Genomic DNA, 15462 nt, shown 5'->3' with positions numbered 1-15462 from the left:
TATATTTAAGTTTTAATATTTCCCTTTGGCTTTTCTTTATGTATTCTATTGGCTTGCTAAGATTCTCTTAGGCTGTCTTTCAATTTCTCATTCATTTCAAGTGTGTTTGTAGTTGCTCATTGAAGCAGTTTTATTATGGATACTTTAAATTATTTGTCAGATAATTATAGCATCTCTGTCATCTCAGTGTTGGCATCTATTGATTTTTTTTTTTTTTCATTCAGTTTGGAGTCTTCCTGGTTCTTACTATGCTGAGTAATTTTCTACCAAAGTCCTTGCATTTGGGGTATTATGTTAGGAGACTGTGAATCCCATTTAAAGATTTGTTTTTGTTGACTTCTTTCGGTGCTGCTCCTACAGGACAAAGGGGCTGGATGGGGAGGTGATGCTGCCTCATTGGTGCTAGGTAGGGATGAGTCTAGGTTCCCCTCTTGACTTTCTTTGACACTTGAGGGAGAGGGATGTCCTCCTTGCTGCTAGATATGGATGGGGGTTCAGGCTTCTCACTAATCCTAAGCTTCCATCACTAGTCTGGTAGAAGTATTTAGGTATCGTTTCCCATGTGGTCTCATTACTTCTGGGTGGTGGCAAAAGATCTGATTCTCCCACCCCGCCATGCCTAATCGTGGGGGGGAGGGGCGGTGCAGGCATCATTACTGCTGTGCTGCATGAAAATACAGGTTTCATGGACACCAAGATGGGGAGGGATGGCTACAAATGCTTGGCTCCCTACTCAGCCTTCTCTGACATCAGCTGAGCTGGGGAATTGGGATTCTTCCTTAGAGCCTCGAAACAGTAGAATCTGGGTTTCCCACTTGTCTTTTGATGGTGTTGGTAAGATGGGACTACGGGATGTGTGTGTGTGTGTGTGTGTGTGTGTGTATGCATGTGTGTGTGTTCGGCCAGAGCATAGCCATTACTATCTGCAAATCTTCTGTCTTGCTAAACTGCCCCTTTTCTGGTCCTATGGCTAGAGAGAGGAGAGGTGTTTTGCCTGCACCCACCGACATTTCCAGTTTGCCAACTTCTTCCGCCCCACATCTGGGATATGTGCAGCCAAAAGAAAACCGAGGAACTCCCCACAATGTCCGTCCTTGTGGCCCAAGTTCCCTAGCTTGTCTGCCTTCTTCTGTGTACCTTTGTGTCTTCTTCTATTTTATAATCTCCAGAGTTTTTAGTTGCCCTTACCAGGAGAATAGGGCAAATACACACACTCCATCTTCCCATTTGTGGAAGCTCTCTGATTTTCTTTTAATATATATATATATATATATATATATATATATATATATATATACTTTTTATAATGAAAAAGGATCAGAGTCAACAGTGTCCTCTCAAAAGTCATTTAACACTGACGTCTTTCTTCTGAAAACGAATGTCATTTTTGCTCAAGGAGATACTGAAGCAGGCCCTTGGGGATTTCTCTGACGGCCCTTCCTTCCAGGGCCTGGGTGCTGGCCTCTGATGGATGACCACAGTCATGGGTTTGGAGACCTCTATGTGCACACAAGCTTCTAGGAGGCAAGAAGTGAGTGAGTCACAATTAAGCAAAATGAGTTAGATGAAGAATTTGAGAAGCAAAAACAGGAAGGAGAGTCCACGTAAAGAAAGACTAGTCGGGAGATCAAGGACAGTATTGCTCTGACTTATCAGCCAATTACATGGTAGAAAACACCAAAAATAACATCAGATCTAGCAACGCAGCCAAGGGAATGGTGCGCGGCCAGTGGGGAATGTGGGCATTGCCAGCAGTAGAGCGCGAACGAGGGAAAGTGGGTGAACAACTTCAGGGCTGAGACCCGCCGCACCCCAGAGGCAGAGGGGAGGAGACGCGACGGCAGGGCGGGGGGGAGAGAGACATTCAGAGTCACCTCTGCTGGGCTCCGGGAGAGGCCAGGAAGGCTCCGAGGGAGCCTCGAGCATCCTGGACCGTGGCTGCGGCGGCGGAGGGCAAAGGGCTGGAGCTCGGGCCCAGCGAGCCAGCGCGATCGGAGGGGCGACGGGGAGGGGAGCTCCCAGCGGTCGCGGCGGGCAGCGCTTCCCGGCCGGGGCGGAGCGTGTCCCCGACAGCGGTCCCAGCCTGCGCGCGCCCGTCCGTGCGCTCCGGGCACCGGCTCCTCGCGCCAGACTTCCGTCCTTCGCGCGCGCTTGCCGCCTTTCTCCCCCGCGCGCGCGTCGCCAATGGATGGCAACTCCCTGCTCTCCGTACCGAGGTAAGACCCGCTTCCCCCTTGGCCCCACCCAGTGGCCCTCGAACTCCGTCGCGCGCCCCGGGTCGCTCCCGAACTTGCTCCGGGGACTCCAGGGTCTGAGCTCGGCTTGGTCTGGCCCCGGCCGAGCGAGCGGCCCCCGGGGGACGGTGGGCCCCCGTCTAGTGCACCACCGGGCGCAGAGCTGGGTGTGGCCTGCGCGCCGGGGCGGCTCGGGGTCGGGGGACAGCCCGGGCCCGCCTCGGGGGTCGGGGCTGGGGTCGGCTGTACGCGGCGGGAGCCAGACTTTCCGTGGGCACAGCCTGCTTGGGTTTCGCGCCCTGTGGGGGGACGGGCTCCTAGGTGGGGATGAGCCGAGGAGGAGCGAGACCAGGGCAGAGTACCCCATCCCCGTGCATTTGGGTCTGGGCAAGGGGGTGCGAAGGAGGAGGGGGGGTTGCCCCTAATCCCCGACGGCACCCAGGCTGCGCCCCACCGAGACCTGGGACGGCAAGACCCGGTCGGCTCCAGTCCCACCCGCCCCAAGCGTCCCCACATCCTAGGCCGGTCTGCGCTGGCCGAGCGCGCCGCCGGCCTCCACCCCAGCCTGGGGTCCCCACGCGGGGTGGGTCGGGGACGCCTCCTCCGACTCGGCCGGGTGGGAGCAGCGTGTTTCCCTGGGAAGCGTCTCTTCCGGTCTCCTTCTCTCCCTTTGCCCCGGTTCCGCGCTCCCTCAGACTCAGTCCTTTGCGAATTTGGGAAACTGAGATTTTTATATCTCACCCCCCCCCCCATAAACCTTAGCGGTAAACTGAGGCTGGAGCGCCGCCGTTCCCTGGGCCGAGCAGGTGGTTTTGCGCTCTTTGCGCAGCTGGAGGAGCGACCACCCCGAGCTGCGGCTCCGGGAGGGGGGTGCGGGGGTCTCACTGCCGCCCGCACAGCCCCACCTCTCCTAGGCGAGGGGCTTATAGGTGTCGCTCATCTTGTCATCCCCTACTCCCCCCCTTTCCCCCAAGCACACTTCTAGGCAGTTCCAGCCGAGATGATCAGGCACAGGAATAAACATTTTTCAGCTCGCATTCTTGGAGAGCAGCGAAACCCAACATCCAAGGGCGAGGGCACACATGCAGCCGATACTATATTGCCAAGCGGCCAAGATGGGGATGAGAGTCGAGGGGGGGTGGGGGGTGGCAAAGGACCGAGACTGCTTTTCAAGCGCGTTGAAGGCTGCCATCTAGAGACTTGAAGTCTTTATTTATATTCTGTTATGAAATGGAGCTTTCCCAGCTCCACAGGCAATTTCCTTTTTAAGCATCCCTTTTCTGCGGGGTAGCGAAAGGGTCGGAAAAGGCCCACGGTGGTGTCTATGCCTGGCCTGAAGTTGCTGTAAAGTGAAAAATCTCTAACCCTGGGGACAGACACGGTCAAACCATGAAGTCTTTCCATTCTGCCCTAATGCACGAAAAAGACAGTTAAGACCACAGGAAGATTTTTTTTTTTAAGTTATGTATATATATATATATATATATATATATATATATATGTACACACACACACACATTGCTACTGATTTTTAGGGAAAAGTGTGAGGCATTTGAAAGTGAAGCCAATTGGGGGTTCCGCTACCTGAGATCATGAGAATTGAAATGGTAAACTGTGTGATTCCCACATTCCAACAGAGACACTTCTGGTAGGAGACGGATTGCGTTAAATGCAAGTTTGCAGATGGGGGGTGCTGGGCCTGAATCAAGATTGTATTCCTATTCAAAAGCTGGGACATTTTCTGAAATATTAAAATTCATTCTGCCAATTATTCTTTAACATTATTTCTGTTGCAGTATGGTAAAAAAAAAAATGACCTTATGAAGAGCGGACCAACGGCAATGATATTGCTCTGTAAAAATATTAATATTGATTTAATATCAGCTGCAGCAAATTAAATTTTGAATTTAAATTTGAATATTTTTGTCCATTCACCAAGACATCACATTTCCACAAATCGGTGTAGTAATTCAGCTATTTTATCAGCATCCTTACTCATATGAGAGATATTCAGTTAACTCTAATAGATGAGTTAGTTTGATCCTCTATTTCACTGAATACAAGAAACATAATTTACTTTCTTTTTTTTTTTTTTTTTTTTTTTTTCAACGTTTATTTATTTTTGGGACAGAGAGAGACAGAGCATGAACGGGGGAGGGGCAGAGAGAGAGGGAGACACAGAATCGGAAGCAGGCTCCAGGCTCTGGGCCATCAGCCCAGAGCCCAACGCGGGGCTCGAACTCACGGACCGCGAGATCGTGACCTGGCTGAAGTCGGACGCTTAACCGACTGCGCCACCCAGGCGCCCCATTTTCTATAATATTTAATTGGAAGCCACAGGCATTGATATACAAAAAGTAAACTAGAATTACGAAACAGTGTATGGAAATGCTGTATTATTCATACCACTTGTCCACAAAACTTTGAATAAAGAATTGATCACTGGAAACTCTACACAAGCTTTTACAAGAACATGGCAATGGTCAGAAAAAAATCAACTTGTGGTCAATCAATATGTGTGCTGTCTAAATATGAAATAATGTTTTCAGTGTTTACTAAATTGAGTGATTATAAATCACTTTTTCTATAAAGAATTATAATGCCATTGAAGAAATTTTGTTTGGCAATGGGGTAGGAAAAAGAAAATGATCTAGCTATACATTGAGTTAATTATAGAATTTTTGGTGTGTTGGCTTTTACATGTTCTGAAAGTTTTCAGTGAATCAAAGATATAAACGAAATTTTATCCAAGCAGTGTTTTGTCAAGATTGATCTAAAACTTGTATGTGATTCATACACTGTAGATACTTTGAGGCATGTTTTTTTTTTTTTTTGAAGGAATTGTTTATGCTTCTTTGGGTTGTTATGCTATATATTACCTTACCTCTGTGAAAACTCCAATTAGTCCTTAATATGACACTTTTAAGTCTACAATACATTATGTGGATCACATTACAGATTTCTTTAAATCACTGGTTGTCAAAGCTGGAAGGTGTTTCCAATAATGGGGCTGAGCTGTGGAAAGATGAAATGTTCCCATGTTAGTTGCGTTATAGGTCCAGACCCCACCTGTATCCTGACTAGTAGTCTAGTTCGAGTGAAAACCATAAAACAAAAAAGAAAAAAACAAAAAGCAAAAAAAAAAAAAAAATGAAATCTGAAAGTTTTTAAGATAGTCATTTATTTTACAAAAAGTTTATTTGATTTGCTAAGGTGGCAGAACTAAGTATTATGGAAATGAAAGAGAATCCCAGGACTCTTCACCCAGGATGTTCCATGCCGTGCTACCCTGCACCCCAATATAGTAACTACTGGTGATGGACGGAAGGGTACCCTCACTTGCATTGGTAACTGGCGTGTGTAAATTAAGGTTTATATTTTATGAAGTGTTAGCCTATGTATGAAATTGTTCGATCAGTCACATCCCTGTGAGTGAATACGACGGATATAATCATCCCCACTTCCTAGTTGAAAAATTGGAAGGAAAAGGAAATTAAATGAAGAAAATAATTGGATTTAAAAAGCCACGCAATAGTACGTAGCAAAACCGAGTCATCCACAGAGTTCTTCTGGCTTCAGGTTTAATTTTTTTTCTTGTATTGATTAAAAATCCATACCTTGGGGCGCCTGGGTGGCACAGTCGGTTAAGTGTCCGACTTCAGCTCAGGTCATGATCTTACAGTTTGTGGGTTCGAGTCCCACGTTGGGCTCTGGGCTGATGGCTCAGAGCCTGGAGCCTGTTTCCGATTCTGTGTCTCCCTCTCTCTCTGCCCCTCCCCTGTTCATGCTCTGTCTCTCTTGGTCTCAAAAATAAATAAACATTAAAAAAAATTAAAATAAATAAATAGCGGCGCCTGGGTGGCGCAGTCGGTTAAGCGTCCGACTTCAGCCAGGTCACGATCTCGCGGTCTGTGAGTTCGAGCCCCGCGTCGGGCTCTGGGCTGATGGCTCAGAGCCTGGAGCCTGTTTCCGATTCTGTGTCTCCCTCTCTCTCTGCCCCTCCCCCGTTCATGCTCTGTCTCTCTCTGTCCCAAGAATGGATAAGCATTGAAAAAAAAAAAAAAATCCATACCTTTTTTTTTTTTTTTTTCAAAAGGGGGAAAAAGATTCTGATGCACAGTTGGGACCAACACTGGTATCATTAGAACACATGGGGGCAGCCTAAAAGCAAGGTCATCTTTTAAAGCCAACAAATACTGAAAATGTCATTTTTGCGAACAGAAATAATTTGTCACCTTGATCACATCTAAGGTTGAATTTGAAGTTTCAGAAAGGGGACGTCTCATTTCCTAAATCACTTGGATTTTTTATACTGTACTATTTTTTTTTTTATTTCATTTCATGTGCCTTACTGGATTCTATGTCAGTAATGCTTTTATATGGCACTTTGAATGAATAACTTATCGAACAAAGATCGACTTTTGAAAAAAATAAACTCTTTTGATTTAGATTTCCTGTGAGTTTATTTTAACCAAACCTAAGTTTAACCTAGCAACATTTCACTACAACCCGCCAGAATCTCCAGGCTTTTCTCTAGGAAGGCTGGTTCTGGAGAAAAACAGCTAGATTTTTTTTCTTTTTAATGGAGCAAACAAGGTAATACTATAAACTAGACTATGGTCTTCTATCCAGTTTTTATTGAAGAGTTATCTGTTTTCCAATTTACACAAAAAGAAAAAATCAATAGGACATGACATGTCTGTGTCCTAGATATCTGAAACTCTCAGAAAAGCTGAATCCATCACTCCTAACACTTTGAGGATCAAGGACAAACAACAGACACTGCCTTAAATTTAGTATAAACTGAAGGCCATTCTCATTCCTGGAAATTACAGTCTCTTGAAGAGCAGTGCTGATGTGACCACATTCTCCAACTCAGAATTTTCGAGGAAACGTGACCCAAGAGGTACTATTTCCTTTAGAGAAAGAAACTGAGAATTAGTCAGTCCTGGTACTGAGGACTCTGAGATCCACATTGCTGCAGCATAATAGGCATCTGAAGAAGAGACAGAAACTCTGAAGGCAATTTACCCTAAAAACAATATTATAAAGAGTCTAGAAGTCCACCGATAATCCCACATTTCACATACACTTTTAGGGGCCCCTGGTATCTGTCCATGTGGTTCCTTTAGTCTAGACTATGTATCTGATACCCAATAATCGGTTTGTAAATAAACTGTTAGAGCTCTTCTCATTCAGAAGGGGTTCCCTTTGTCTGGTACTATTCATTTTAATGGGGTTTTATTCTGTGCATGAGAGTAACAGCTACGGAGACTTGCAAAGTGGTGTATTTGATGTCAGGAGACCTAGTGTTTAGTCCTGTTCTGGAACTGATGGCTGTGACTAGGCAAGTTGCTTGACCTGTGGCTCTTCTGTCTTCTCCTGGATGTAGTGATATAGACCCTGAGTATGCTACTCTTCTGGGTCGCTTTTATTTCTAACCCACAGTGTTATAGACTTTACTGAAACAATGACTCTCAATTGGGCCTGATATGGGTGAACATCTCATTCTCCTAAAAGTGACAGATGAAGTTAAGGCATTTAAAGAAACTGAAGCGATATACCCATCCAAAAAAAAAAAAAAAAAAAGTCCAGCTTAGAGAATGGATTGGTTCATTTTTAACTGAAAAAATGTTTATTTATTTGGACAGAGAGAGGGAGAGAGAGAATCCCAAGCAGGCTTCGCAATGTCCGTGCAGAGCCTGATGTGGGGCTCGATCCCATGAACTGAGATCATGACCTGAGCTGAAATCAGGAGTTGAATGCTTAACCTACTGAGCCACCCAGGCACTCTGGTTGGCTTATTTTTAATGCCTCCCCATAGGGAGAGCAGCATAATGCTCACAGAAGGTATACCAAAATCTTATTTTTTTAAAGAATTTTGCAAGATTGTGGTTACCCACATTGAGGCAACCATTATAAGAATTGCTGCTTATCATACTTAACAAACTCCTCTAAGTACGTGTGTTTCATGATCGATTTTTAAAATCAGTGCTGATGAACAGCCCACATAAGTCAGACAGGAAGCATACCTTAGCTGATATTGGCATATCTACTCCAGCTTTCTCTTGGTTTATCTTTTTTTGTCCTTTCACTCTTAACCTGTCTAAATCTTCGTATTTGATTTATTTCTTATAGACAGGCTATTCTATCTTCCTTTAAAAAAAATCCCATCTGATAATCTCTTTTAATTAGTATGTTTAGACCATTCATATTTATTATGATTCTAGAAAGTCTGGATTAAAATTCGCCAACTAACTAGCTATTTTCTGTTTGTGTTATCTATTTGTTCCTTTTGTCCTCTTTTCTGCCTTCCTTTGGGTTGAGAATTCCTTAATGATTCTATTTTATCTTCTCTATTAATTTACTACTTATATTTTTTCTGTCCAAAAAACTTCCTTTAACATTTCCTATAAGGAATGTCTCTTGGCAATGACTTTTCTCAGTTTTTGTTTGCCTGAGAAAAATGTCAATTTTTCCTTTACTTTTTGAATCATTTCTTATGAGTATAACTTTCTGGGTTGGCAAGATATTTTTTCTTTCATTGTTTTAAAGATGACACTTTATCGTCTTCTGGGTTTACAGTTTGTGCTAAGGAACTGTTTTCATTCTTATTTTGGCTCCTTTCAATGTTACGTGTCCTTTTTTCCTGCCTGCCTTCAAAATTTCTTTTTAATCTCTTATTTAGAGCAGTTTGAATGTGATAGGCCAAGGTGGGGGGGGAGGGGGGAGGGTGTGTGCACACGTGCACCTGTGTGTTGCATTTATTCCACATGGTGTCCTCGGAGCTTCTTCGATCTGTAGTTTGGTGTCTGTTAATAATTCTGAAAAAAATAAATACGTGATCTCTTAATGTGTTTCCTACCCTGTTCTCATTCTGTCTTTCCCCTCCAGAATTCCGACAGTACATATATCAGGATACAGCTCTTGGATACTCTCTTCTGGCTTGGTTTTGTTAGTTAGTTAGTTAGTTAGTTTTATTTGTTAGTTTTATTCTATTGTTTATCCTTTTGTTTAAGTAGTTTGTATTGACCTGCTTCAAATTCATTGACTCTTTACTCAGCTGAGTTGATTCTACTGAAGAAATTATTAGAGGAATTCTTCATTCAATTATAGTGGTTTGCATTTCTAACATTTTCATTTGATTTTTCCTCTACAGAAATTACCCTGTGAGCTTACACGCATTGTACCTAAAAATCGTTATTTTGAGTTTTTTGCCAGATAGTTGAACATCTGTGACATAGTCACATCTGGTTCTATTGGTTGCTTTGTCCATCCCTTGGAAGTGGTTTTATTCCCCCTACCTTTTCACATGACGTAAAGTTTTTTTTATTAAAAGCCAGACATCTTATCTATACAAGTGTGATAGAGTTTCCCCGAGTGGAAACTGGAAGTCAGTGCAATTATTTTATTCCTGTTTTAAAGGTGAAAGAATTTAAGCTTAGTAGGGTTAAATGACTTGCCCAAGATCACTCAATTAGTGAGTGACAGAGTCAGAATTTGGACCCTGCTTTTCATATTCCAGTGTGTGAAATGTTGTATCACTACATCACTGCCCTTCTTAATTTCATAATACATGTACATTCCCACTATGGAGACCTAGAACTTATTCATGCCACATGGTTTCATTTATTTCAGATAGTTTTTAACTCCTATTCTAAGAAAGTTACCGAAGCATATATAATGATGAGTAAGAAATCGTTCTTGCCTTTGATGAGCCTAGTATATAATTTCAACATGCCATTTTTTTTTTCTAAATGTCTTTTGATTCAATCTTTCTCAAAATATGGTTTCCAAATGAAAAGCAGCTGTGAAGACAGGTGGATACTGTAAGAGATTTTGACACAAAATTCCTGCAGAGGAAAGCAGTGGAAACCCAGCACATGACAGCCAGTGGAGTCAAGCCCATGAATTAAAAGTTTGTGTTTGTTCCCAAAGAGGTCTAAGAATCCAGGCACCAAAACCTCTACATGCACACCAAGCCGCATTCTGCATGAAACAGAAGAGGTGACTTATTTAGACATATGGTTTGAAAGAATTCCTCTCTAAAAAAAAATAATTTACAGACCACTGTGCTTCTTTTTGTTCCTTCGATTTAAAATACACACCACATCACCAAATTATTGAAACAGTTAACAGAACTTCTTCGGGGAGCCATGGTTTTGGAAGTACAAGTCAGTTTAAAAAAAACATAAAGGTGTTATATTAGTTTTCTATTTTGCTTTAACAAATTGCCGCAAAATCAGTGGCTTAAAACGACACAAATATATTATCTTAAAATTCTGTATGTCGGAAGTCTGCCATGGATGTCACGGGAAGCAAATCAAGGTGTTGACAGGACCGCATTCTTTTCAGGAGGCTCTATGGAGAAATCTGTTTCCCTGCCTTTTGTGACTTCCACAGGCTGCTTGTAGTGTTTGCCTGATGGCGCCTTTCCTCCATCTTCAAAGCCAGCAATGGTAGCTTGAGCCCTTACATCATGTCCTCTGACTTCTGACCTCTTCTTCTGCTTCCCTTTTGCACTTTTAAGAATCCTGATGATTACACTGGGATCCATCCAGATTATCCAAGATAATCTCCCTACATCAAGGTCAGCTGATAAGTAACCTTAATTCCATCTTGAAACTTGATTCTGCTTTGCCATGTAATAACATATGCACGGGTTATGGGGATTTGACCATGGACCTCTTTGGGGGCCCATTACTCTTTCCACCACAGGGATTAATTTAACTAAAAAATTCATCGTACTGGCTCTGAAAGAGCACTTGAGATTCTACTAAGAGTGCCCCCTTTCTCTCTCTCCCCTTCTTCTTTCTTTTGTTTCTTTTTTTAAAAAATTATTTTAGGGAGAGAGCCCACAAGCAGAGGAGAGGGGCAAAGGGAGAAAGCGAGAGAGAGAGAGAGGGAGGGAGAATTCCAAGCAGGCTCGATCCCACAACGCTGAGGTCATGACTTGAGCCAAAATCAAGAGTCAGATGCTCAACTGACTGAGCCACCTAGGTGCCTGTCTCCTCCTTCTTTCTTAAATAAAGGGGAAAAGTGACAGGATGGTTGGTTTCTTCACTGCGATATGTGAATCATTCATGTAGCTGAGCCGTCCTCAAGTTTATTTAAGAACATAAGGCCAGATCAAAGTGGACTTGGAGACCTTAAAGAATTCACTCTTTGGCACATCTGTCTGTTGCAATGGTCATTAAAGCTATCCAGCAAATATTTCCTGCTGTCTTCCTAAGTGTGGGGAAGGATTACACTTGCTCATCTCCTTGGTACAAGGTATGGCCATCTGATTTGTTTGGGCCAATGCAAATTGTGCAGAAGGGGCACGTCTCTTCCAAGTGGAAGTGTTAAAAAGGGCATGTATGATTTGCTTCATTTCTCCAGCTTTCCGCCATGGTGTATAACATATTTCGTGTAGTTGCTGCTCTATCAGCCGGAGTTTTGGACCGAGCACAGCTTGAAGCAGAGGTCTCAGCCAGTCCATGATGGATGGGTAACATGAGCAAGACATAGACCTTTGTGATGTTAATCGTCTGATATTTTGGAGGTTTTCAAAACTGCACGGTAACCTGACCCATTGTGCCTGACCCTGTCACTTTCAAGGTTGAAATGGTAGGTAGTCTGATGGGCTATTGACTGGCTCGTGAAGGTTTCCAAGGGACCTCACAGAATTCTCCTTTTGCTCTGGACTTCCATAGATTCCCATCACTAACAGGCAGTGATAAGAGGAGGGGATTGGAGAAAGGGAGAAATGGAACTCACCTTGACCACCTGTTGAAGCGGTCAGGAAGCAGGCCCTATGGACCAGCTCCACATAATAGCAATGAAAACTGTGGCCTGTAGGTCTCTCCTCCTGAGGACATGGAAAGTGAACTGGGAATGACACTCATCCTGATATCAGTTCACACCTTGCCCATTTCACAGTCCCACAGAGCTGCTGCTATTTGGGGGCATGCCACGAGCACATTTAACTCATGCAGATTCAATGCTACATGTTCATTTTCCTTTTTCAAATTTTTTCGTCTCTCTGGCTCTCTCATGATTGAAAAGATGGTAAGCTTATACTTATCTTGTATTTTATTACATATTCTGCATTTCTGTATAGCACACACGTACACGCAAATAACTTCATAAGACTTTTTCACAAAATTCAGCATGCCGTGATTTATGAGCCTCATAAGGGATTTTCAAAGGCCACTTTGACTCCACACCATGTTCAAGATAGGCAATGACATTAGACCTCCAACTTCACATTAGATGCTTCTAATGCTGCACAGTAATTCTGGTAACATGTCAACAGAAGAGGAGGACTGGAGGGTCAGACATCAAGCAACAGTTAGTGAGCAGACACTCACTCCTGACACCTTCAAGATTCTGGGATAGAGCAAGACTGATTTCCTGCTCTCCTCGTATATCACTGTGGAGGCACGTGGCGTTGCCAATGGAAGGAGACGCACTAGGAAGTAGATTCCCACCCGGCACATGCTGACTCGGGTTTCTTGTTTCATTTCCTGAGTGACGTCTCTCAGGCTCACAAAACTGATCAGTTCTCTTATTTGATTGACATGATAGACAGATGATCCTTAACTTCTTTAAACAATTTCTTAAAAATAACTTCTTAAAACAATTTCTCCCTAACAAGAAATTTACCTATAGGGGCGCCTGGGTGGCTCAGTGGGCTCAGCGTCCAACTCTCGAATTTGGCTCAGGTCATGATCTCCCAGTTTGTGAGATCAAGCCCCGCATCAGGCTCTGCGCTGAGAGTGCAGAGCCGGATTGAGATTCTCTCTCTTCCTCTCTCTCTCTGCCTCCCCACCATGCTTGCTCTCTGTCTCTCTGTGTCTCCAAATAAATAAATAAACCTTAAAAAATGAAGTTTACCTGTAAAATATGTCCTTTGAAAAGATCAAATGATTTCTCTCTATGCTGGAGAAATGGGAACCCATTGATTATGGGATTTCAGAGCTACAAAAAACTTCAGTAAAGGTCACTTTGCTAAATCCCCTACCTTTACAGATAAAGAAATTGAAGTCATGAAAAGTTAAAATGTATCATTCAAATCATACAGATATTTGGAGGTAGGGCCAAGAATAAAACCTTGAGCTCTCTTACCATTGCATTGGATTTTTTTAAATAATGCTAATAATAAGGTCCAAAACATAGAAGCTCTTGGCATTTTCTGGCACAGCAAACTCGTCTATCACCCACATCTAAATACCTTCTTTAGTTTTCCTCAAGAACTATGATATCTATATAACTGCTCATGTTTCCATTTCAGTTCAGCTTCAGAAATCCCCAAAAACAAATTCAAAATTCAGTTGTAACAAACATGTAGGAGTTTATTGCCTGAATATGTGTGCTGTTTTGAACCATGATACTGGCCTTTTGTTATAATTTCTATTTTCCTTAGCCTTGAATTTTAACCTCTGTTTTACCATTTTATTGTATCTATCTTTTCTGTTAGCTGTTACAAATTCTTCATGGAACAAGATGGAATATCCATCATTAAGTCACTCACACAATCAATCATTTTATTTATAAGAAATGCAAAAGAGTAATTTTCCTGTGTATTGGAGGCAATAAATTGATCTGTGGCAAACTGGGACTCATATAAGATAATGGTTTATTTGTATTTAATTAGACTTTCTTTGATGATAGCCTGATTGTATCTGAGAAGTTAGAAGCAGTTTCTTTAAAATGATTATGAGATAATTAAGATTAAAGTAAAACCAACTGCTTCAGAATAAACATATAACAAAATAGAATGCTAAAGCCTTGTGAGGTGTAATTTTTAATTATTTATCAAACACGATGTGGGGCCCCTGGGTGGCTTAGTGGGTTAAGTCTCTGACTGTTGGTTTCAGCTTGGGTCATGATCTTGGGTCATGATTCGTGAGATCGAGCCCTGCGTCGGGCTCCTCACTGACGGTGTGGAGCCTGCTTGGGATTCTGTCTCTCCCTCTCTCTCTCTGCCCCTACCCCTTTCACTCTCTCTCAAAATAAGCTTAAAAAATAAAATAATAGAAACCCCACAATGTTATCCACACATTTAAAAAATATATCTGTACGTATTGGATATCAATTCATATCAAGTATTAGTGCCTAAAAGTGCCCTTTTTAGTTTGTAAATTTTATATTTTAGCATACTTTGTTTAGGTATTAAAATGCATTAAGTAAAAGAGGAATTCTTAAATATTTGACTTTGCTTCCAGAGATATAAGGAGACTTCATGATTTTCTCTCTTTATACTTTAATATTAACATAAGTTAAACAACACACTTAATTGCTTTTTGTTCTAAAAATCTATAATTTTTAACATTATAATGAGAACATAATAAGAATGCAATAAGTAACTTTTGATAGTTAATGCCTATGAATAGATTTATTCATTCATTTACCGCTGGAGTAACCAGTACTCCCACTTAGTTTATGCAAACAATTTATTGCAGTAATTTAAACCAAAAATAACATTCAGGTAAAAAATACAGGACTAGCTGAAGTCATTTTCTTCTATGTGAAACCTTGGCCCAACATGACAAGCTCATTGCTGACTTATGCACTCAGTATAACCTGAAGACTTCTAATTTCTACTTTTTTTTTCTGAGCGAATTAACAGTGCTTCAAAATAGAAATTAAATAGGTGCATACACTTCACCTGTCTAATTATCAACAAGTCAGTGATCTGACCTAGCATTCTGTTAAACCATTAGCCTTCCTTTCTGGCAAAGGAAAAGAAGAAGGAGAAGAAGAAGGGGAAGGAGAAGGAGAAGGAGAAGGAGAAGAAAGAAAAAGAAAGAAAGAAAGAAAGAAAGAAAGAAAGAAAGAAAGAAGAAAAAAAGTGGCGACTTCATAAGAACCTTGACATTTAGAAAATGAGCTGCAGTTTTATCACATGAATCACTATTAAAAAAGTGTCCAAGAAGGCAATTCAGTATCGAGAGAACATGTTCTCCAGAGAAGCTGTTCTCCCAGCCTTAATCACATCAGCCCATGTAGATCCCTGTCATCCTTCTTGAAGGAGAAAGCATATCAACAAAATATTAATGATGGCATTTTTCTCAGTTTTTCCACGAGGTCTAAGATATTTTCCATAGGATGGACAAGGCACATATAAAGAGGGAGGCGGAAAAGGTGAAGATCTAATCCAAGTTTTAACCTTGAAGACAATATGGGACTGGTATGGTGGTTGGGAGCAAGGAAAAAAAATAGCGGGCAAGACTTCCTTGCTTAT

General features: G+C 42.2%; 1 protein-coding gene across 3 annotated transcripts in view; it reads left to right on the top strand.

The window, feature by feature from the left end:
* Window positions 1-1634: 1634 nt before the first annotated feature.
* The window catches only part of LOC123599582 (SPHK1 interactor, AKAP domain containing), a 161883-nt gene continuing 148055 nt past the window's right edge, over window positions 1635-15462 (top strand). Inside the window, exon 1 of one of the 3 annotated variants that reach the window (XM_045481574.1) lies at window positions 1635-2216. In XM_045481574.1, coding sequence (XP_045337530.1) covers window positions 2185-2216 — 32 coding nt within the window. In that variant the 5' untranslated portion in view covers window positions 1635-2184. The remainder of the gene's footprint in view (window positions 2217-15462) is intronic. The other 2 variants (XM_045481572.1, XM_045481573.1) reach the window with 2 other exon arrangements.

The sequence above is a fragment of the Leopardus geoffroyi genome, chromosome C1, assembly GCF_018350155.1.
Source record: "Leopardus geoffroyi isolate Oge1 chromosome C1, O.geoffroyi_Oge1_pat1.0, whole genome shotgun sequence".
Taxonomy (NCBI): domain Eukaryota; kingdom Metazoa; phylum Chordata; class Mammalia; order Carnivora; family Felidae; genus Leopardus; species Leopardus geoffroyi.
The sequence above is the reverse complement of the archived record's forward strand: the minus strand, read 5'-3'. Positions and strand labels throughout refer to the sequence as shown.